Raw genomic sequence first — 21,602 nt, forward strand, 5'->3', positions numbered from 1 at the left:
CCCCAGGTTTAGAAACAAGGCGCTTTATTGGGAGAAAAGGGTTAAGACCATTGAGACAGAAGCCTTCCCCCCACCCCCAGTGATCAGACAGCAGCCCCGCCTGCCGAATGACCCCAACCTGGCCAACCTCCCCACGAGGTAGCTCAGTGTTGGGCAAGTCTGTCCCCAGCACCACAATGAGTCCATGGTAGATCCAGGCATGGCACCCAGGAGTCCTGACCTCAGACCCCTCCTCTAACCACTCGACTCCCCTCCCCACCCAGAGCTGGGGAGAAAACCCAGGAGTCCTGGCTCCGAGCCCCGTGCTCTACCCACCCACCCGTTCACACACTTCTCCCCCATATTGCTGGCAGTAGGTGCTGCCACCGAGCCAGGCTGTGGGGCGATTCCCTTCCACCCAAGCTCGGTTTCTCCCTGGGGCAGACAGCTGGCCAAGCCGTGGGCAGCGTGGGGCTCAGGCTGTGTGCGCTGTGGGCCCAGGCCTGACGCTCACCAGGGGCTCAGGCTGTGAGCAGGGGCCTCGTGGCCCATTCCCAGCCCTGCTCGTCCCTCTTGCGTGAGCACTGCTCCCTATCAGCCATGCAGAAGCGGGAGGACCTGAGGACGTGCGCCTATCCCAGGGAGCATTGGGCCATCAAGCTGAGGTTGGGGGGAGGGGATCCCTTGTCTGCAATGTGTCCTTGGGCCATCCCCCCAAGGTCAGAGCTCAGCCCGCTCTGGCTCCTTCTGCACCCCCTCTGTCCCTGCCACGCCTGCCTCCGGCTGCATGTTGGCATAGGCCACCTCCCGCGCCAGCTGCTCCAGGGACGGGCGCCCCAGCACCAGGTTCCTGAGCGAAATCCAGGTCATCAGGAAGCTGTGAGGGGAAGAGAAAGAGCAAGGGCTGGAGATGCGCCCAGAGGGGCATCTGCAGGGGTGTTCAGCTCAGAGGGGGGGTGGTTCATGTTGCTGGGGTAGAGGGAGTAGGGAAGGGCTGGCAGCTAGGGTGTCATGGCTTGTGCGAAGGGGGCCTGGCCCGTGGCTGGGAGGAGATGGGTGCAGTGGTGGGGGCCGATCACGTGATGGGGGGGCGGGGGCAGGGTACAGCGGTGAGGTGCTGGCCCTTGACTGTGAGGAGGTGGGTGCAGTGGCAGAACTGTGGCCGGGGAGGTCCAGTGGGGGGGAGGTTCGGCAGCGGGGCACTGGCGGTGGGGGGCTGGCACGTCGAGGGGGGGCGGTACGGCAGTGGGGGGGGAGGATCGGCGGTGGGGGACTGGCACATGGTGGGGGCGGTACGGCGGCGGGGGGAGGTTCGGGGGGGCGGTACGGCAGTGGGGGGGAGGTTCGGCGGTGGGGGGCTGGCACGTCGAGGGGGGGCGGTACGGCGGCAGGGGGGAGGTTCGGCGGTGGGGGGGCTGGCACGTGGGGGGGGGGAGGTTCGGCGGGGGGCTGGCATGTGGGGGGGGCAGTACCGCGGGGGAGGAGGTTCGGCGGTGGGGGACTGGCACGTGGGGGGGGGCAGTACGGCGGGGGGGAGGTTCGGCGGTGGGGGGCTGGCACGTGGGGGGGCAGTACGGCAGCGGGGGGGGAGGTTCGGCGGTGGAGGGCTGGCACGTGGGGGGGCAGTACGGCAGGGGGGGCGATAGGGCGGCGGGGGGGGGCTGGCACGTGGGGGGGGCAGTACGGCGGGGGGGCGGTAGGGGGGCCGGCGTGTGACCGGGCACTCACCTCCGGCGGAACAGGAAGCACTTCCTGGCGGCGAAGCGCTGCAGCCGTGCCCCGAGCGTGGCGTTTCGCCGTCTCTGCAGCTCCTCCAGTCGCTGCTGGCGTCGCACGAATGCCTGGACGACGGGGTCCGGCTGCGGGGTGTCCCCCAGGGCGCCATCGAGGATGGGCTGCAGCTCTGGGGGCAGGGGCTCCGTCTCTGCACCAGGGGGCAGGCCTGAGATGGCGTCTCACCCCCAGGGGCCCATACGCCACAGGGAAGCGTCCCATGGCAGGAATACCGGCACCTCCTGCCTGCCTGGCAGGGACACAGCCACTGGCAGGCAGCGCGAGGGATCTCCACCCGCTACGCCCCCCAGCAGGGCTCCAGGGGATCTGGGCCAAGGGGGAGTGCCGGCCCCAGCGGCCAGGAGCCAGGTGCCCCCAGCTAGCAGGGCCCCAGAAACTCACCGCTGCCGTTCTGCACCTTGTCCCGCAGCTCCTGCAGCTCGGTCAGGTTCCGCTCCAGGGCCACGTCCGTGGTGTTGACGTAAACGTACATGTAGCAGGAGGGCTCTGGCGACACCGTGTGCACCTTGTGGTACTCGCCTGGGGGCAGCTGGGACACGGGGGGGCGGGGTCAGCAAGTGGCAGCAGGCCAAGTGGGCTGAGAACCAGCCAACTCTCTGCCCCCGCCCGGAGACATGCTGAGCCAGAACACAGCTCCCAGCTTGGGGGGAGGATCCCCTCCCCCAGATCTGAGGCCAGAACCCTCAGGCCCAGTTCCCGTGGCCCCCCCAGCGTATCTAGCAGACCTGGGCTCAGAACCAACCAGCCACCCTCCATGGCTCTCCTCCTGCCAGGCGGGGACACAGGCTGGGATCCACGTCCATCCCCTGAGCCCAGCCCTCACCTGCATCCTGTCCCCTTCCTGCAGCGTGTAGTTCCTCTGCTCCTTGACGATCTCTACCACGACCTCCCCCTTCAGCAACTGCAGGCTCGTGTTGCCCAGGTCCTCACTCACAAAGTTCTCCAGGTGCAGGCCTGGGAGGGTTGAAGGGGACATGAAGGATGGTGAGCACAGCCCCACTGGGACCCACCCCCATACCCGTGACCCACACTGGCAGCAGCTCCTCAGGAGAGGCTAACAGCCTCCTTCAGCCCCCCGGCAATGGAGCAGCTCCTTGAGGTCAAGCTGCAGTGGCTGAGGTTTGTGCTCTGAAGGTGCCGGGTTCCAGCCCTGCTGATGAGCCAGGAGGGTTGTTCTGTTAGTAACAGGAGCCCCCCAGGGAACGGGCTGCAGGCAGGTACCTGGGAAATCAGCGATGAAAACCACCTCAGTCTGGTTGTCCAGCGAGCTCTCGATATCCTGCAGCTTCGTCCTCCAGGGGGACAGGTCGACCAGCAGCGGCTTGAGCCACGGAGTGTGGCGGAAGGGAGACCACTCGGCCCGCACGATGTCCACCTGTGGGTCGAAGAGCCTGGCCGGCAAGCGGGACCCAGTGAGCATGCCAGGGGCTGGGCTGGCAGGATGCTCTGGTACCCAGCTCCCCGCCTGGTTTGTCTCCCCTGGGGCAGCAGGCAGCGCTGGCTGCCAGGCAGCAAACTGCAGCCGGCCCCGGGGTCATCGCAGGCCAGAAGGGGCATCAAGTCCCTGAAGTGCCAACTGCCAGTCTTGGTCTGTGATGGGACCCAGCACACCCTGTGCTGGGGCATGGCAATGCCAAAGCCTCCTGCCCCAATATACACACAGTCCTTCTGTGCAGTGCTACCCAGCAGCCCCTCCCTCTGCTCCGTCCTCGCCCTCATGGAGGACAGCCAAAGGCGGGCGTGGGGCTGGCTGGGTCCACGTGTGTGTGATGCTGAGCCAGCACAGGCAGGCAGGACCCCAGCAGCAGCTGTGTGCTGCCCAAGCTGTCCTGGGCCCCCTGGGCCCTCGCACTTGCCTCTGCTGGAAGCGGTCGTTGATGGAGACCCAGACGTCAAAGTAGATCTCAGGCTGCGAGACGTTGTAGTTGAGTAGCAGGTGGCTCAGGCAGGTGGCGTACTGCTTCAGCATGTCAGCATGGTCCTTCCAGCGCCGGCTCTGCGTGAACACCTGCCGGACACGTGTGAGCCCGGTGCCAGACACCCAGCTCTGGGGAGCCCCTGGGGCATCCCCCCCCCCCAAGTCCCGGGAGCCTGAGGGCACAGGGAGGGGCTCAAGAGATTTCCATCCCCACGAGCTTCTGCCTCTGAGCCGGCAGCCTTTCGGGGCTGAGTCAGCTCTGACCTCCCCGTGCCATGGGTTCAGAGGGAGGCCAGGCCTCTGTGTAAGGCACAGGGTTGTGGGTTAGGACTCCTGGGTCCCAGCTCTGCGGCTGACTCCCTGGGGGAGTTTGGGCGAGTCCCTTCCCTGCTCAGTGCCTCAGTTTCCCCACTTGTAACAGGGGCAGGGAAATTCAGTCATGTCTGCAAGGCTCAGGCAGACCAGCAGAGAAGGCAGATCATCTGCTGAGGGACAGAGTCATGCCTGAGCACAGGACTGGGAGAACCCCAGCAGAGACCCTCCCCCAGGCCTGAATCCCACATTTCACGCCATGGGAATTTAAACAAACCAATAACCCCCCCTTTTGACTCCCAGCCCCAGATACAGTTGCATCCCAGCCAGGTGGCTCCGGCTGGGACACAAGGGGAGGGAACCACACACCAATAAGCAGAGTTTGGGGAAGATGAGTCAGCAGGACTCCTGGGTTCTATCCAGGGCTTGGGGAAGGGACTGGAGTCTGGTGAGTTAGACTGGGGGGTGGGAGGCACTGGGAGCCATGACTCCTAGGTTCTAGCCCTGGCTCTGTAACAGATTTCCTCTGTGACCTTCAGTCAAAAACCTCCCCATGCCTCAGTTTCCCCATCCATATAACAGGGATGGCCTGGGCCCGCCTTTGCTTAGTGTCCTGAGACCCTCAGATAGGAGCCCCCATTGTCTATGCTAATTAATATTGTTAATGACCATTAATGTCCACCTTCTCTGGGGCACCAAACACAGCCAGCCACGGTGAGGGCGCTGGACACAGGTGGCCAGACTGATTGTCCAGTCCCCTTCGCTGCGCAGAGCCGGAACCTGAGACAGGGAGTGGCGGCAATAGAACCCAGGGGTCCTGGCTCCGCCCCAGAGCGCAGCAGGGTCACTTACCCCGGGGTTGAGGTAGCCCAGCTCCCCAGTCGCACCATCCCGGTAGGTGATCTTTACGTGCTGGTGGGAGCGGGAATGGACCATCATGTCCCACGAGTAGCCGTACAGCCCATTGGTCCAGTTGTTGTAGCCCTGGCGGGAAGCACGGGGGGATCGGGAGCCCGCTGGGGGGATGCATCGGGGATCCCCCCAACCCAGCATCCGATGGGGTTCAAGCCGCTCTCCCAGGGAGCTGCTTTGTGCTGTTTTGCCACCCCCTGCTGGGCAGTCGGGGATATGGCTGCTGTGGCGCATCTACCATGGGCACCCCACTGGGTCTGTGCAGCTCGCATGGGCCACTGGTCACCGGGCGGGGGGCCCAGCCATCGTGGCCACCCAGCTCCCAGGGGAAGTCACCCGGCTGGGGAGGGCGCAGGCTGACCTGCCACAAAGCATCAGCCAGGGCTACATGGGGGGGAAGCACAATCGCTGCCAGGCCAGGGGTCTTGGCTTGTCCCCCCGGCTGAGCGTGCCCCTGGAGGAGCAGCACCCCAGCACCCACTGCCCCTTCCCTGTGTGCTCCCAGCGCTGCCCTCCACTGGCCCCAGCTCTTCCTCTCCGGGGGCCCATCCCCTCCCCTCCCCACAGCAGTCCCCGGAGCCCTGGGCTGCGTGGGGGCTCCTACCCCCCGTCCCCTCCCCACAGCAGTCCCCGGAGCCCTGGGCTGCGTGGGGGCTCCTACCCCCCTCCCCTCCCCACAGCAGTCCCCGGAGCCCTGGGCTGCGTGGGGGCTCCTACCCCCCTCCCCTCCCCACAGCAGTCCCCGGAGCCCTGGGCTGCGTGGGGGCTCCTACCCCCCTCCCCTCCCCACAGCAGTCCCCGGAGCCCTGGGCTGCGTGGGGGCTCCTACCCCCGTCCCCTCCCCACAGCAGTCCCCGGAGCCCTGGGCTGCGTGGGGGCTCCTACCCCCCTCCCCTCCCCACAGCAGTCCCCGGAGCCCTGGGCTGCGTGGGGGCTCCTACCCCCGTCCCCTCCCCACAGCAGTCCCCGGAGCCCTGGGCTGCGTGGGGGCTCCTACCCCCCTCCCCTCCCCACAGCAGTCCCCGGAGCCCTGGGCTGCGTGGGGGCTCCTACCCCCCTCCCCTCCCCACAGCAGTCCCCGGAGCCCTGGGCTGCGTGGGGGCTCCTACCCCCCTCCCCTCCCCACAGCAGTCCCCGGAGCCCTGGGCTGCGTGGGGGCTCCTACCCCCCGTCCCCTCCCCACAGCAGTCCCCGGAGCCCTGGGCTGCGTGGGGGCTCCTACCCCCGTCCCCTCCCCACAGCAGTCCCCGGAGCCCTGGGCTGCGTGGGGGCTCCTACCCCCCGTCCCCTCCCCACAGCAGTCCCCGGAGCCCTGGGCTGCGTGGGGGCTCCTACCCCCCTCCCCTCCCCACAGCAGTCCCCGGAGCCCTGGGCTGCGTGGGGGCTCCTACCCCCCGTCCCCTCCCCACAGCAGTCCCCGGAGCCCTGGGCTGCGTGGGGGCTCCTACCCCCCTCCCCTCCCCACAGCAGTCCCCGGAGCCCTGGGCTGCGTGGGGGCTCCTACCCCCGTCCCCTCCCCACAGCAGTCCCCGGAGCCCTGGGCTGCGTGGGGGCTCCTACCCCCGTCCCCTCCCCACAGCAGTCCCCGGAGCCCTGGGCTGCGTGGGGGCTCCTACCCCCGTCCCCTCCCCACAGCAGTCCCCGGAGCCCTGGGCTGCGTGGGGGCTCCTACCCCCCTCCCCTCCCCACAGCAGTCCCCGGAGCCCTGGGCTGCGTGGGGGCTCCTACCCCCCTCCCCTCCCCACAGCAGTCCCCGGAGCCCTGGGCTGCGTGGGGGCTCCTACCCCCGTCCCCTCCCCACAGCAGTCCCCGGAGCCCTGGGCTGCGTGGGGGCTCCTACCCCCCTCCCCTCCCCACAGCAGTCCCCGGAGCCCTGGGCTGCGTGGGGGCTCCTACCCCCGTCCCCTCCCCACAGCAGTCCCCGGAGCCCTGGGCTGCGTGGGGGCTCCTACCCCCCGTCCCCTCCCCACAGCAGTCCCCGGAGCCCTGGGCTGCGTGGGGGCTCCTACCCCCGTCCCCTCCCCACAGCAGTCCCCGGAGCCCTGGGCTGCGTGGGGGCTCCTACCTGGGTGATGAAGTGGGAGTAGGGCAGGAAGAACTGCTCCAGCACGTACAGCACGGTGAAGAGGGCCCCCAGCTTCTGGCGCAGCCCTGGCCCTCGTTCCCCCCTGCCTCGGCCCTTGCGCTCAGGCCCCCCGTACACACATGCCTCGCTGGGCTGCGGCGGCTCCAAGGAGGGCAGGAGCCTTCGGAGGCAGGCCGGGAACCTGGCACCCAGGCGGCGCGGCCAGTCCGGGGAGCAGAACAAGGGGCTGGTGGCAAGCATGGTGTAGGAGAACATGCCTGTGGGGAGAACCGAGACGTCAGCCAGGGAACTCCCCTCCCCTCGGGCAAGGCCAGGGGCAACGGCTGGGCAGGGCACTTGGGCTGGACTGGAGGGGTTAGAGCAGGGAGTCAGGACTCCTGGGTTCTATCCCCAGGGCTGGGCGGGGGCGTCAAGTGAGTTAGAGCGCGGGGCTGGGACTCCTGGGTTCTCTCCCCAGTGCTGGGCGGGGGCGTCGAGTGAGTTAGAGCGCGGGGCTGGGACTCCTGGGTTCTCTCCCCAGTGCTGGGCGGGGGCGTCGAGTGAGTTAGAGCGCAGGACTGGGACTCCTGGGTTCTCTCCCCAGTGCTGGGGGGTGTTGAGTGAGTTAGAGGGTGGGGCTGGGGCCAGGACTCCTGGGTTCTCTCCCCAGTGCTGGGAGGGGAGGGGGGTCAAGTGGGTTAGAGCAGGGGGGACTGGGGCCAGGACTCCTGGGTTCTCTCCACAGTGCTGGGAGGGGGATGTGGGCATCAGGGGATGGAGAGCAGGACTCCTGGGTTCCATCCCCACACCAATGCTGAAGAGCTGTGAGTTCATGCAGTGGAAGTAGGAAACGAAGACGAGCGCCGCTGGGCGGGTGGCATCGAAGAACAGCAGGTAACCAGCCGTCAGGTCCAGCACCAGGCCCCCGCCATGCACCACCAGCAGGTTGGTCATCTCCTCTGACAGCACCAGCCTGGGGAGCACGCCGAAGGTGAGACCCACCCTCTGCCCCGACTAGGGAGCCTTCTCCCCTGCAGCCGCCCGCAGGTCGCCTGCCCCCCTCCTTGGACCGCCTGTGTTCTCCGCCCCATGGCAGCACCAAGCCCCGTATCCGAGCAGCCCCTGGGGATGCAGGGCTGGTCATGCCATAGCCCCTCGATGGCACTGACCAGTGGCAGCCGGGGGGCGATGGCTGCCCTGGCTGGGCTAGAGAGGGAAATACAGGCCCCAGCCCCCGCGCACACAGCACCAAACCCCCCAGCCCCCACCCCATCCTGAACTTCCACGGCCCCTTCCCTCTCCCTATGTCCCCTTCATTTTGTTACAGTCCCGGTCCCCAGCCCGGGTCTGCCTGGTCCCATTTAGATCCCAGCCCTGAGCCTTCAGGACCCCAGATCTCGGAGGTTGGGGCAGATTGTCCTGCGTTTGTACCGTTGGTGCAAAGACTTGGGGGGCATCTATCTCCCAACTCTCCCCACCACCATGGTCTGCCCAGCATGGCAGGGGTCCAGCATACAGGAGGGCCATGCCCGGCGACACAGGGGAGTCAGACATCAGTCCCATGTCACCCAGTGCCAGTAAGTGACCCCCTCCCGTCCAAAGCATGGGGCACAAAGCAAACCCAGAGGAGCCAGCCCGCCTCCCTTGATGTCAGATGGGGAACTTCTGGGCAGGGGCCTGTTTTGTTCGTGTGCGGGTGACTTGGTGTGAGCCCATGTGTTTCATGTGTGAGCTCCCAGCTCAGGCCGAGTCGTGGAAGGGGGGACGGAGGTCCCTGTGCAGACACTGGCCAAGCTGGGCGATCAGTGTTAGTGACTGGCCAACTGCTCCCAGTGCCAATGTCTGCCGTGGCAGCACCCCAGCGGGATGCTGAACCCCCGGGGCAGCCCCCGTCACCCCAACACTCACTTGAAGGGGTCAAAGAGCCAGTGGCGGGACAGCGACCCCATTGAGTAGCCTTCCACCCAGTCAGCATCCAGCTTCTTGATGCCCGCAATGAAGTAGACGATGAAGATCTAGGTGACACAAAGCTCCTGTGACGAATCCCAGCCAGCGCGGGGTCTGTCCAGTGCCTGGCCCCGGGGCCCCGCCACTCAGTGCCAGCCAGCACAAGGCAAAAAGCGACAACCGATGAGCGCCGGCCCTGGGAGCTCACAGAGAAGGGCCCCATTTACAGGTGAGGGGGATAATCTCTACCTGCACCTATGTTACCAGGGCCTCAGAGCACCTCAGTATTGTTATCCCTCCCCCACAGGTGGGGAAACTGAGGCAGAGAGGGGACGGGATGGGCCCAAGGTCACGGTGAGTCAACAGAAAAGGTGGGAAGCGAACCCAGGAGTCCTGGCTCCCAGCCTGCCCCGCTCTAACCCACTAGACCCCACTTCCCTCCCAGAGCTGAGGAGAGAACCCAGGAGTCCTGGCTCCCAGCCCCCCTACCCAAGCCATCCCCTCTCCCAATCCATCACAGAACACTGAGGTTTTGGGGGGTGAGTCCTGCTGCGCTCACCCTCCCAGGCAGTGACGTGCTCTGTGCGCTGCTGCCCCTAGTGGCCAGCCCCAGGGACTGCACCAGCATTCTCCGCCCCTTCAGCAGCAGGGCCGGCCCCCGGCTGTGACTCCAGATAAAAGGGGCCCATTTCCCCAGCACGGCCGCACCCCAGCAGGGGTCCTGACCGGCACCCAGGGCGGAGGGCATTGCTGGGAGTCACCTCCCAGCCGCCAGGACACAGCGACAGAGGGGCCGAGGCAGTGCTCCCCTGCAGGGCAGAGCGAGGCAGCGTGGGTGTGGGGAGGCTGACCCACACAGCACCCATGGACACCCCCTGCCCGTACCTGCATGCGTAACACTGTGTAGTTCCACAGGGGCACGTGGGCATTCCTCTTCCGTGGGTCCCTGAGCCCATCAATGGACCTGGGGGAAGGAGCCGCTCTGTCAGGGTGCGGCCGGCCCAGCGAGGGGGCTGCAGCCAGGGTGGTGAGCGGTGCAGCCACGGCTGCCCCACCGCGCGCCCCATGGTAGTTATGCCACGGCCTAGCTAGTGCAGGCTGGGCAGCGGCCCCCAGCTGGGCTACAGGGGAAGTGCTCCGGCCCCCTCCCCAGCTGCTCCCCACCCATGGCTCCAGGACTGCTCCCGGCAGCTCTGCCAGCCCTGCCTGGACTGTGCTATCCAGGGTCAGACTATCTGAGCACAGTGGTCCCGTCTGGCCCATGGATTTGGATCTGCTGCAGGTCAGGTGCCATTTCTAGGATAGGGAAGCAGAGTCCGTAAGTGCCTGGCGCAGACAGTGATGTAGAAGGGCCCAGGTGTCAGAGGAGCTTTGCAAAGGCTGGGGATGTAGGGCTGGGCTGGGTTTAATCGGGGAGCTGCGACCACACTTCCAAGGGGGGTAGGTTTATTTGTGTCAACGCGGCTTAGCCATGCGACTGGGCAATGCAAAGCAGATGCAGCTGATGCTCAGATTGCAAGGTTTCCCCTGGGCAGAATGGGGGGTTCAGGTATAAAGATTTGGGGCCCAATCCCTATTGAACCGTCATGCAGCTCCAGAAGAGGGGCACCAATGTGACCCTGGAAGGACACAGTGGTGCCTCGCCCTTGGGCTCTGCCCGGCCCTTAGCGTGCGGCTTGGCTCCCAGAAGCTGAGCCCCAGGCCTGCTCGCGACGTGTATTCGGCAGTAGCCTGGCAGATCTCCTACTGCTGTCGCACAGTCTGCGGCAGGAGGAACCTGGTTCGGTTTTGCAGGCGGCTGCTTTACCTCACCGCGCCATTGCCCACGAAGCGGATCATGGAGACTCTCACACGTGATAGAGCTACCAGAGTGAGGGCGTCTCGGCAGGGCTGCTGCACTGGGAAATGCAGCCTATGTCCCAGCCAGCCCGCACGCCGTGTGAACAGAAGGGCTCTGTGTGCCCACAGCCTGCACTGGGCGCTGTGCCAAGATGGAGCCCGTCTCATTCTCCAGGAGGGGAAAGAGCCTTTGGAACTTTGAAGGGCCCCCCACTTCAGGTACCAGGGCCCCTGGGGCCTTGCCACACCTCTGGCTGGAGGGACAGAGCCAGGCCGCCTGGCCCCCAACTCTGGGTCCCAGCCGGGTCCCAGCCAGGGCCCCCACGATCAGCAGCAGTGTCAGCACCCAGCAGGCAGGCAGGGTCCTGGGCGTGGCCAGGGGCCGAGTTGGGGATCCGAGGGGAGAAAGGGCCGAGTCCAAGCCAGTTTCAAGAGCGCCGACCCCCAGCCCGACCCTACCAGTAGCGGTTGGCGTCCATGAGGGTGAGCTGGAAGCCAAGGAGGCCGTAGAGGTAGGAGTGGTTGTTCCAGGCCGTCTTGTCCAACAAGAAGACGTACCAATAGGGCAGCATGAAGAGCAGGCAGCTCAGCCGGTAGCAGCAGCCCAGCATGATCCCCAGGGCACCTGGGACGAGCAGGAGGGATTCAGCAGGGGCCAGGGATCTCCCCTCCCTCCCCGGGGCTCCCCAGCCTGGACCCCATGCTGCCAGCACCATTCTGCTGGCCATGGCTCTGAGCCTAGCCCTGCAAGGGGCCTGGACCAGCCTGGGGGGCAGGATAGGGCAGAGGGCCAAAAGCTAGCAGAGCAATCCTGGCATGGCTGTGTCTGGGATGGTCCTGGCAAGCCCCCTGCCCCCAAATGGGGCGTGAGCCCCAATCTTAAACTGGTCAGGGCCCCTCAGACACTGCACCCCCCAATCTCCCCCGCCCAGCTTCCAGCCCTCTGATCTCCCCAATATTCCCAGCCCAGCCTGTGACCCACTGATCCGCCCCAACCTCCCCCAGTCCCCCCGATTCCCTCCAGCCCAGCCCGTGACCCTCTGATCCCTCAGTACCGCCCTGTGACGCTCTACACTTCGGGGAAACACCCTACACCCCCGTGTTCATCTTTGTAACATGACTGTGTGGGATCCAATGCAAAGTTTGTCATGTCGGGTGTCTTCGGAAGGCTCATGATGCCCTGAGCATGGTTGTTCTAGTCATGTGACAGTGATTGTTGCAGTAATGTTATAGTAAGGTTATAATTTCATGTATATAGTTACGTGGCTGAAAACGTGTCCTCATGGCTTAAAGCCAGCCCATGCAAAAACTCTCCAAGAGCAGAGAGGCAGTTCACACCTCATCAGGGCATGTATGGGACAAACCCAGCCCAGCCTCACAGGGACAAAGGACACTGGTTTAGGCAGCAACAAAAGGATCTATTAGACCCTCGAGTGAGTCACCCTCTTCCTCTGGGCAGTCTGGGACTGCGATGAGGTAATGCTTGCCTGACTCTGAAGTGGGGGGTGGGGGGGAAGCAAAGCCTGGAAGAAAGAAAGGACGTGATAAAAGGGTGAGATATTTTGCCCTGCTCCCTCTCTCCCACCTACAGCTACAGACACCACTACCAAGCGACTGAAGCGCTGATCAAAGGGGAGAGCCTGGCTGAAGACCAACCAGGCAGCCTGTGGTGAGAAGCACCTAAGTTTGTAAGGACACTGGAAGTGTTAAGATCAGCTTAGAATGCGTTTTGCTTTTATTTCATTTCACTAAATCTGACTTCTTGTGCTTTGACTTATAATCACTTAAATCTACCTTTATAGTTAATAAATCTCTTTCTTCAACCTGAAGCCGTGCGTTTGCTTTGCAGTGTGTCAGAGACTCCCCTTGGGAGAACAAGCCTGGTACATATAGATTTGTTTGTTAAATTGACAAACCTATATAAGCTTGCAGTGTCAGGCAGGCATAACTGGACACGGCAAGACGGAGGTTCCCAGGGTTGTGTCTGGGACTGGGGGTATTGGCTAGTGTCATTCGGTTGCAAGTAGCTGGGAGCAGCTTACATAGCAGAGGCTGAGCGTGATCAGCCCAGGAGTGGGGGTTCTCCCAGCAGAGCAGGGTGAGGCTGGCTCCCAGAGTCAAGGATTGGGGACCTAGCAGATCACCGGTCCGGATTACACCAGAGGGGAACATCACAGTGGCGCAGCGAGGAGGGTGTATGTGCAGCTTGTTACTCCAAGTGAAGTTCACACTTTAAGCACTGATATTTGTGATTTTAAGTGAGTCTGAAGTGCAGTGGCTAAGAACTGTCAGAAGGAGGTCACAGTTTGTTATTTTCTGTTTGCTTATTTCGGGAAAGGGAAATCGGGACAGAAAAGCAGGGAAATGAGTGAAAGCAGCGAAGCGATTGCGAAGGTTTTTAGTCTGTAGAAAAGAGCAGGAGCCCCAGAGATTATTGCAACTGCAAAAACTGGAGATAAAGGAAAAAGAAAGAGGCGGCCAGAGAGGCAGCTGCTCACAGAAGGGCCATGGAAGTAAAAGAGAGGGAGAGAAAACACCAGCTGGACCTGCTAGAGAAGCAGAACCAGGACCCCTGACTCCAACGACTCCTATCACTCCAAAAATCCACAGGTGGGAACACTTATGCCCTGCACACAGAGAGGACGATGATATGACTGAATATCTGACTACCTTCGAAGGCTGTGTGTAATACATGAAATCCCTGATGATAAGAGAGTTCCTACCCTGATTGCAAAATTAACTGGTAACGCTCGAAATGTATTCAGTGGAATGCCTATTGAAGATGCTTTAGACGATTGTACATTTAAAGATACTGTTTTGCGAAGTTTTCAGATCACCCCTGAAACATACAGAGTTAAATTTAGGAATCTTAAGGGGGATATTGGTATGGGGAATATGTAAACAAAATCAAAGATTTGTTGGGAAAATGGGTGAGGGGCAAGGAGGTGGCAAGTTTTGAGGGAATGTTGGATCTTGTTGCTCAAGAGCATTGCCTAAGCGTATGTAAGGCTGATGTAAAGCAGTGTCTACAGCAAGGGTGGGCAAACTTTTTGGCCTGAGGGCCACATTGGGTTTCTGAAATTGTATGGAGAGCCGGTTAGGGGAGGCTGTGCCTCCCCAAACAGCCAGGCATGGCCTGGCTTCCACCCCCTATCCGACCCCCCCTGCTTCTCGCCCCCCAGAGTTCCCGCCCAGGACTCCTGCCCCATCCAACCCTCCTGTTCCCTGACAGCCCCCCAGGGACCCCTGCCCCATCCAGCCCCTGCTCTCTGTCCCCTGTCCGCCCCCGGACCCCCCCTACTCCTAACTGCCCCCCACCACCCCATCCAACCTCCCCTCTCCTTCCGCACTGCCCTCCCTCGGACCCCTGCCCCCATTCAACCACCCTGTTCCCCAACCCCTATCCACACCCCCGAACTCCCCTGCCCTCTATCCAACCCCCCTGCTCCCTGCCCTCTTACAATGCTGCCTGGAGCACCGGTGGCTGGCGGCGCGGCTGCACCAGGACAGGCAGCCATGCTGCGCAGCACAGAGCACCGGGTCAGGCTGGGGTCCGCAGCTCACTGCCCCACGAGCTCGCAGCCCCACCACCCCGAGCATTGAGCAAGCAGTGCAGTGAGCTGAGGCTGCGTGGGAGGGGGAACAGCAGGGGAGGGGCCGGGGTCAAGCCTCCCATGCCAGGAGCTCAGGGGCTGGGCAGGAGGGTCCCACAGGCCAGATGTGGCCCGTGGGCTGTAGTTTGCCCACCTCTGGTCTATGGGACAAAGCTGTAAAGTCTGGAGGAGATGCCTTGTTTTGCTGATGCCTTTGAACAGACTCAGGCATCTACTGAGGGCAGGCCACAGAAAGAGGGTTTAAAACTGGAGGGAGGGAGGATCCCATTTTGCCCCTGGGAAGAGAGAAGGGGGCTGGGAGCCTAAACATTCCCTTACCCCAAAACAGTCCTCCACTGGTAACTCCTATCCCAAACCTCCTGTAAAAGCAGACGAGCCCAGAAGGTGCTATCGGTGTGATTCCACTGATCCCCTGAGGAATAAACGCCGTGTGCTGGGCGGAAGCAGGCAACCAATAGCTCCTGTTAGTTCTGCTGCCCTCAACACTGAAACCGATCATGTTGGTTTTGTGAGGTTAGCCTCTGCAGAACCAGATATGGAGCATGTAACGGCTGCCCAAATCGATGGCAGGGAACGCTTGGGGCAGAGGGATGCAGGGGCCCAGATCTCTCCGGTTAAGCAGGGTGTGGTCCCAAAGGCCAGTATGTTACCTGGCCAAATGGCAGAGATTGTGGGGGAGGGTGAAAGCAGATTCCTTGTGCCACTAGCTAAAATCCATGTGGTCTGGGAAGGTTTGGAAAGTGTTCTGACTGTGGGGGTAATAGAACACCTCCTAGTCGACCTGCTCCTGGGGAATGATTTTTTCCGTGTAGCTCAGGTTAAAGTATTTGCCTGCAGCAGGAGCAAGTGTTATGCTGGGACCCTCGAGGGAAAGGGGAAGGTCTCGGGAACTGCTGAGAGAATGGGAGGGAGTCTCCTTGATTCTTCAGCAGCAGGGGGAAGCCACATGGTTCCAGGCGGGAGGGTGGTTGAGACCAATCTCTGCACTGCAGCTGGAGGCAACAGCACCTCGGGAAGGGATGGGGGCGTGATGCCTGCCAGGGAGAGAACTGTCCAGGTTGTTAGCGGCCAGCAAATTTCAGCTGAACCAGAGACAGACCCAGCTCTAGGGAGCAGAGAGAAATGGGTCCCAGAGGAGAGCCCGGAGAAGGGGCAGGGAATCTCAGAAACCACTGAGGTGGGTGAGGATTCCTGTGACGCTGTAACACAGGGAAGCAGGGTGCTTCCAAGCATGGGAGGGGCTGAGACAAGCTCCTTTCCAGCAGAAGGCGACATGCCCTCAGGCGCAGGGGCAGGAGAGGGGTGGTCAGTGATTAAGGAAACTGTCCCAGTTGTTAGCTGGCAGGGTTCTGCAGCTGAACAAAAGATAGAACCCTTCCTAGGGAGCACAGAGAAATGTGTCTTGGGAGGGGGCCCAGAGGAGGAAACGGGGGAAGGAACAGTGGGGGTACAGGCATGTCTCCACCCTAGACACTTGGGGCAGGATGCCCAGGACACTAGCAGGATGGCTGGGTCAGGTTTTGAGAGGGATTTGTGTAACTGACCTCCCGGAGGGGAGCAGTCACACAGCTGACTTCCCAGGGACAGAGAAAGGGGTGGTGGAGGGCACCCCAATACAGGTTCCAGTTTTTCAGAATGCTATTCCTGATAACTGTTTGGAAAGTAACTGTGTCTCTTTACATCAAGATGCAGCTCCAACGCCTGTGACAGCAGAGGAGTTGGGACCAGGAAATTGCCAAGTGGTCGTCTGTCAGAATACAGATGATCTAACGCTCTTGGGGGGGGGGGTCCCCCAGGCAGGTGAGACACATGGAGCAGTTATGGAAAAGGTGCTGGGGAAAGGTGCATCTGATCAAAGGATAAACACACTTATCCCACAGAGCAGGGATCACAGCCCTCTCGGGGGCAGGGAAGGATTCAGTGCAGGGAGTTGGAATCACAGGGTAACCTGAAAAGGGAGCTGGATTTCCTACATATGTACAGCCCTGTGGTTGGGAGACCGCTCCCCAAAGGGCCAGCCAATGTGCAGGATCCCCCTGGACCCTTATCTTGCCAGACCCCGAGATATCAAAAAAGCCAGAAACATGATTAAATTAAGAGCCCACACAGAGCGAAACGCTGGAGGGAAGGAAAAGCCAGTGACTGATTGCATGGAAAAGAGTCAAAGGACACCATGGGTAATGAACAAACTAACCTCAAACTACACTAACTGAACAGAGGGCGTAGTATCATAAAGATATTTGTATACACCCATTTTGGTATTAATGTTAAGTTTTGGGGATAAGAATTTCGACACGGATGTGAAACCTTATGATAATGCTACTTTTCAATTAATACCTGTAAACAGGTTTAAAGCTTATCACAGCAGAGAAACCATAAAAAACCTGGTTTGCAGTGTGTGAATGGGGAAACTGAGGCACGCTGCCTCATGGCCTTAATGGCTGGATGCCAAGAGAATTATAACACAAACTGCCTTTGACCTAGTCAGTGACTAGCCCTCTTGCAGTAAACTAAGAGGGGAGGTGTGACGTTCTGTACCTCAGGGGAACACCCTACACCCCCATGGGGGGGAGGGATAGCTCAGTGGTTTGAGCATTGGCCTGCTAAACCCAGCGTGGTGAGTTCAATCCTTGAAGGGGCCACTTAGGGATCTGGGGCAAAAAGTGGGGATTGGTCCTGCTTTGAGCAGGGGATTGGACTCACTGACCTCCTGAGGTCCCTTCCCACCCTGATAGTTTATGATTCTAATCTTTGTAACATGATTGTGTGGGATCCAATGCAAAGTTTGTCATGTCGGGTGTCTTCGGAAGGCTCATGTTGCCCTGAGCATGGTTGTTCTAGTGATGTGACAGTGATTGTTACAATAATAAGAACAAGGAGTACTTGTGGCACCTTAGAGACTAACACATTTATTTGAGCATGAGCTTTCGTGGGCTACAGCCCACTTTGTCGGATGTGTACTCCTCATTCTTTCTGCGGATACAGACTAACATGGATACCACTATGAACCCTGTTACAGTCATGTTATAGTAAGGTTATAGGTTATAATTTCATGTATATAGTTATGTGGCTGAAAATGTATCCTCATGGCTTAAAGCCAGCCCATGCAAAAACTCTCCAGTTCACAGCCCCCCCAGCCCAGCCTCACAGGAACAATGGACGCTGGTTTAGGCAGCAACAAAAGAATCTGTTAGATGCTAGAGGGAGTCACCCCCTTCCTTTGGGCAGTTTGGGATTGTGATGAGGTAATGCTCGCCGGACTCGGGGAGGGGGGGGGGCACAAAGCCAGGAGGAAAGAAAGGACATGATAAAAAGGTGAGATATTTTGCCCTGCTCCCTCTCTCCCACCTACAGCTACAGACACCACCACCAAGCGACTGAAGCGCTGATCAAAGGGGAGAGCCTGGCTGAAGACCAACCAGGCAGCCTGTGGTGAGAAGCACCTAAGTTTGTAAGGACACTGGAAGTGTTAAGATCAGCTTAGAATGCGTTTTGCTTTTATTTCATTTGACCAAATCTGACTTCTTGTGCTTTGACTTATAATCACTTAAATCTACCTTTATAGTTAATAAATCTGTTTGTTGTTTCTACCTGAAGCAGTACGTTTGGTTTGCAGTGTGTCAGAGACTCCCCTTGAGAGAACAAGCTTGGTACATATCAATTTCTTTGTTAAATTGACAAACTCATATAAGCTGGCAGCATCCAGCGGGCACAACTGGACACTGCAAGACAGAGGTTTCCTAGGGTTGTGTCTGGGACCGGAGATATTGGCTAGTGTCATTCGGTTGCACAATCCAAGGAGCATCTTATGTGCCAGAGGCTGAGCGTGAGCAGCCCAGGAGTGGGGGTTCTCTCAGCAGAGCAGGATAAAGCTGTCTCCCAGACTCAAGGATTGGAGAGACCTAGCAGATCACTGGTCTAGACAGCACCAGAGGGGAACGTCACACCCCCAGATTCTCCAGTTCCTCCAGCCCCCGCCCAACCCTGGCCCCGTGCCCTCACCCAGCAGCATGACCGCGTAGAGCAGGTACATCCAGTCCAGCGGCAGGGGCTCCAGGAAGTTCACAAGTGGGAAGCGACAGACCTCCAGCCCATCCAGGTACTTGTGGTCCAGGTAGCTCAGGCCACGCTCCTGCGGGATGTCCAGGGCCATCAGCAACCCTTAGACACGGGCAGAGGCGGTGTCAGTCTTGGGGAGGGTCCCCCTGACCTCTGCTCAATCACTCATGTCCAGCCCAGAGCTAACTGGGCCCCTCAGGCTTGGCAAGCCCCAGAGGCAGAGCAGGGATTGCGGCCAGGAGCCCATGCAGTTGGGCACTGCCCTGCTGCCCACCCAGCCCAGTCCGGCCACAGGACCCCGGTGATGAGGCAGCCACACAGAAGCTGAGCCGGGAGCCACCCCCACCCCACCACACACCCACCTGACGACAAACACCTGCATGAGGATCCTCCACTCAAACCCAACCCCCGTGGCTCAGTGCAGTGACCTCCCTGTCACAGGCAGGGAAACTGAGCCACAGCAAGGGGATGGGACTTGCCCGGGGCACCCCCAGGAGCCCAGGCGTCCTGCCTCCCCACAAGGCTGATCTCACTGGCTGTTGCAGCGCAGCAGGGATCCTGCTGTCCCGCCCTGGGAGGAAGCCCCAGGTCTGGCCCAGAGAGCAGCTTGGAGATCCGGCCTCTGCAGGGAGCCTGCTAGTAACCCCGGGGTCCAGCACAGGCAGGGATCCAGTGGGGCCACTAAGGATCGGGAGAGACTGCCATAGGCAGCAGGAGCCATATCACGTGAACAGAGCACTTGAGAAAGGTGCCAGGGTGAGGTGAAACGGACTTGCCCAGGGTAAGACAGCAGGGCTGGGCAGCAAACCCAGGAGTCCTGGCTACCAACTCCCCCACCCCACTCTAACCCACTTCCCTCCCAGAGCTGGGGACAGGACCCAGGAGTCCTGGCTCCCAGCCCCCTCCCTAGCACCGTGCTGGGACAGTGGGTCAGCCCGGACTCTGAGAGGACAGCACCCCCAACTGAGCCCCCTTTTCCAAAAAGCTTTCCCATCCAAGTGCTGACCCAGCCTGTCCCTGCTTCACAGCATGACCCCAGAACCCTCCTTGTTGAAGTCCAGGAGCCCCCTCATAGGAGACCCACACCCCCACGGCAGGACACGGCCCCTTTGACCAGCATGGAGGGTTTAACCCCTTCCCCACCAGGCTTGTTGCAAACCATGCAGGATCCCTAGGCTGAGCCCTGGGGGTGGGGGGAAGATGCCTTGCACCACCCCACCCTGGGATGGCTAGAGTCAGGGGGTTGGGGAGACCCCCAGTGTCCAAGCACTGGGGGGCCAGAGGGGAGGGCACCCCTCAGATCTGACTGGAAGGAGGGGTGTTGGAGGGAGAGAGCTGGGACCACCACATCTGCTCCTTCCTGATAATTGGGGCCTCCCCTGCACTCTGAGGCCAAAGTCCTTCCCCACCCCCACAAGCAGAGGACACTGGCCCTAACCACATTGCAAAACCAGCAATGCCCAGGGCTGGGAACAGGGACTAGTCCCGCCCCCAATGGCCAGCAGAACCAGCTGGCAGCCAGACAATGGCAGGGCAGGGTGGGTGGGACGGGATGTGGGGAGGCTGTGGCTGGCTGGGGGGGCGTCGGAGGTTCTGGATAGGACCTGCAGCAGCACCACGTGGGCCGTCAAACCGCACCCCAGTCAGTGGGGGCTGGGTAACCCAGGGATGGGTTCCTCTGTATGGACTGTGCTAAGCAGGGACAGCGCTGGGCCCGGAGACAGGCCAGGGGATGAGGGACTCCTGCACTTCTCTGCTCTGGAGCCCCACGCAGCACGAGGAGCAGTGAGAGCAAAGTACCAGGACTCCTGGGTCCTCTTTCCAGCTCTGCTCTCCCTCTAGCTGTTCTGTGCCTCAATTTCCCTCCCATAAACAGGGAGAACAACACTGACCCACCTGGAGTGCCCCGAGATCGGGAGGCTGGGCTTGAGGGAAGGGGAATTCCTGCACCCAGAGAAGGGAAATAAACTGAGCACCAACTGCCCGAGCACTCAAGGGACTTTAGAGCCCCCAGGGGACACAGGACCCTGGACACTCAGAGCCGGCACTAATGATTTCTGAGGTGCCCTGTCACCAGCCAGGCTCCCCAGAGGGGCAGGGATGCCAGGGGCATGTGCCCTGCCCAGAGCACTCACCGAACAGGAAGCGGAAGACGCCCAGGGAGGCCGGGTCCGTGGGTCTGTTGAGCAGGCAGACGAAGCGGGGCCAGCTGGACACATCAGCCCATTCAAAGCCCAGCAAGCGCTGAGCCCAACTGCTCCTCTGCTGGGTGGGCTCCGGCGCCCCGTCACCATCGCGCTGCCGGCGGCCGGGCGAGGACTCTGCCAGCAGGGCAGCTGCAAACCAACCGGGAGAGTGGGGGTGCAGGGCCGGTCACTTCTTTATTCGGGGGGGAGGGGGGTTCCTAGTGTCCCAGACAGCAGGATAGCGAGGGCTCTAGGCGTAGGATCAGCTCACAGAGCCACAGCCCCCCGCCAGCCCTGCCAGCGCCCCCCACTCCCGACCCGCAGCCCCCCGCCGGCCCAGCCGGCGCCCCCCACTCCCGACCCGCAGCCCCCCGCCAGCCCTGCCAGTGCCCCGCACCCCCAACCCCCCGGCGCCCCCCACTCCCGACCCGCAGCCCCCCGCCGGCCCAGCCAGCGCCCCCCACTCCCGACCCACAGCCCCCCGCCAGCCCTGCCAGCGCCCCCCACTCCCGACCCGCAGCCCCCCGCCAGCCCTGCCAGCGCCCCCCACTCCCGACCCGCAGCCCCCCGCCGGCCCAGCCAGCGCCCCCCACTCCCGACCCACAGCCCCCCGCCGGCCCAGCCAGCGCCCCCCACTCCCGACCCACAGCCCCCCGCCAGCCCTGCCAGCGCCCCCCACTCCCGACCCGCAGCCCCCCGCCGGCCCAGCCAGCGCCCCCCACTCCCGACCCACAGCCCCCCGCCAGCCCTGCCAGCGCCCCCCACTCCCGACCCGCAGCCCCCCGCCAGCCCTGCCAGCGCCCCCCACTCCCGACCCGCAGCCCCCCGCCAGCCCAGCCGGCGCCCCCCACTCCCGACCCGCAGCCCCCCGCCGGCCCAGCCGGCGCCCCCCACTCCCGACCCACAGCCCCCCGCCAGCCCAGCCGGCGCCCCCCACTCCCGACCCGCAGCCCCCCGCCAGCCCTCCCAGTGCCCCG

General features: G+C 62.1%; 2 protein-coding genes across 8 annotated transcripts in view; one reads left to right on the forward strand and one right to left on the reverse strand.

The window, feature by feature from the left end:
- MAT2A (methionine adenosyltransferase 2A) overlaps positions 1 to 17,906 on the forward strand; it is a 33,994-nt gene extending 16,088 nt beyond the window's left edge. The window contains exons 9-10 of one of the 4 annotated variants that reach the window (XM_073325145.1): positions 12,358 to 12,435; positions 17,735 to 17,906. In XM_073325145.1, coding sequence (XP_073181246.1) covers positions 12,358 to 12,435; positions 17,735 to 17,816 — 160 coding nt within the window. In that variant the 3' untranslated portion in view covers positions 17,817 to 17,906. Of the gene's footprint in view, positions 1 to 12,357; positions 12,436 to 13,376; positions 13,488 to 16,066; positions 16,083 to 17,734 lie in introns of those variants that run through there. The other 3 variants (XM_073325149.1, XM_073325146.1, XM_073325148.1) reach the window with 3 other exon arrangements.
- GGCX (gamma-glutamyl carboxylase) overlaps positions 1 to 21,602 on the reverse strand; it is a 27,635-nt gene continuing 6,033 nt past the window's right edge. For 2 of the 4 annotated variants that reach the window (XM_073325142.1, XM_073325141.1), the window contains exons 2-15: positions 20,575 to 20,775; positions 18,383 to 18,512; positions 11,226 to 11,391; positions 9,813 to 9,891; positions 8,889 to 8,995; positions 7,790 to 7,953; positions 6,981 to 7,258; positions 4,856 to 4,987; positions 3,630 to 3,781; positions 2,995 to 3,164; positions 2,597 to 2,727; positions 2,155 to 2,302; positions 1,708 to 1,903; positions 1 to 856 (exon numbers count right to left, since the gene is read on the reverse strand). In XM_073325142.1, the coding sequence (XP_073181243.1) occupies positions 700 to 856; positions 1,708 to 1,903; positions 2,155 to 2,302; positions 2,597 to 2,727; positions 2,995 to 3,164; positions 3,630 to 3,781; positions 4,856 to 4,987; positions 6,981 to 7,258; positions 7,790 to 7,953; positions 8,889 to 8,995; positions 9,813 to 9,891; positions 11,226 to 11,391; positions 18,383 to 18,512; positions 20,575 to 20,733 (2,169 nt within the window). In that variant the 5' untranslated portion in view covers positions 20,734 to 20,775 and the 3' untranslated portion in view covers positions 1 to 699. Of the gene's footprint in view, positions 857 to 1,707; positions 1,904 to 2,154; positions 2,303 to 2,596; positions 2,728 to 2,994; positions 3,165 to 3,629; positions 3,782 to 4,855; positions 4,988 to 6,980; positions 7,259 to 7,789; positions 7,954 to 8,888; positions 8,996 to 9,812; positions 9,892 to 11,225; positions 11,392 to 18,382; positions 18,542 to 20,574; positions 20,776 to 21,602 lie in introns of all 4 variants that reach the window. The other 2 variants (XM_073325143.1, XM_073325140.1) reach the window with 2 other exon arrangements.

This window comes from Lepidochelys kempii, chromosome 26, assembly GCF_965140265.1.
Source record: "Lepidochelys kempii isolate rLepKem1 chromosome 26, rLepKem1.hap2, whole genome shotgun sequence".
NCBI lineage: Eukaryota > Metazoa > Chordata > Testudines > Cheloniidae > Lepidochelys > Lepidochelys kempii.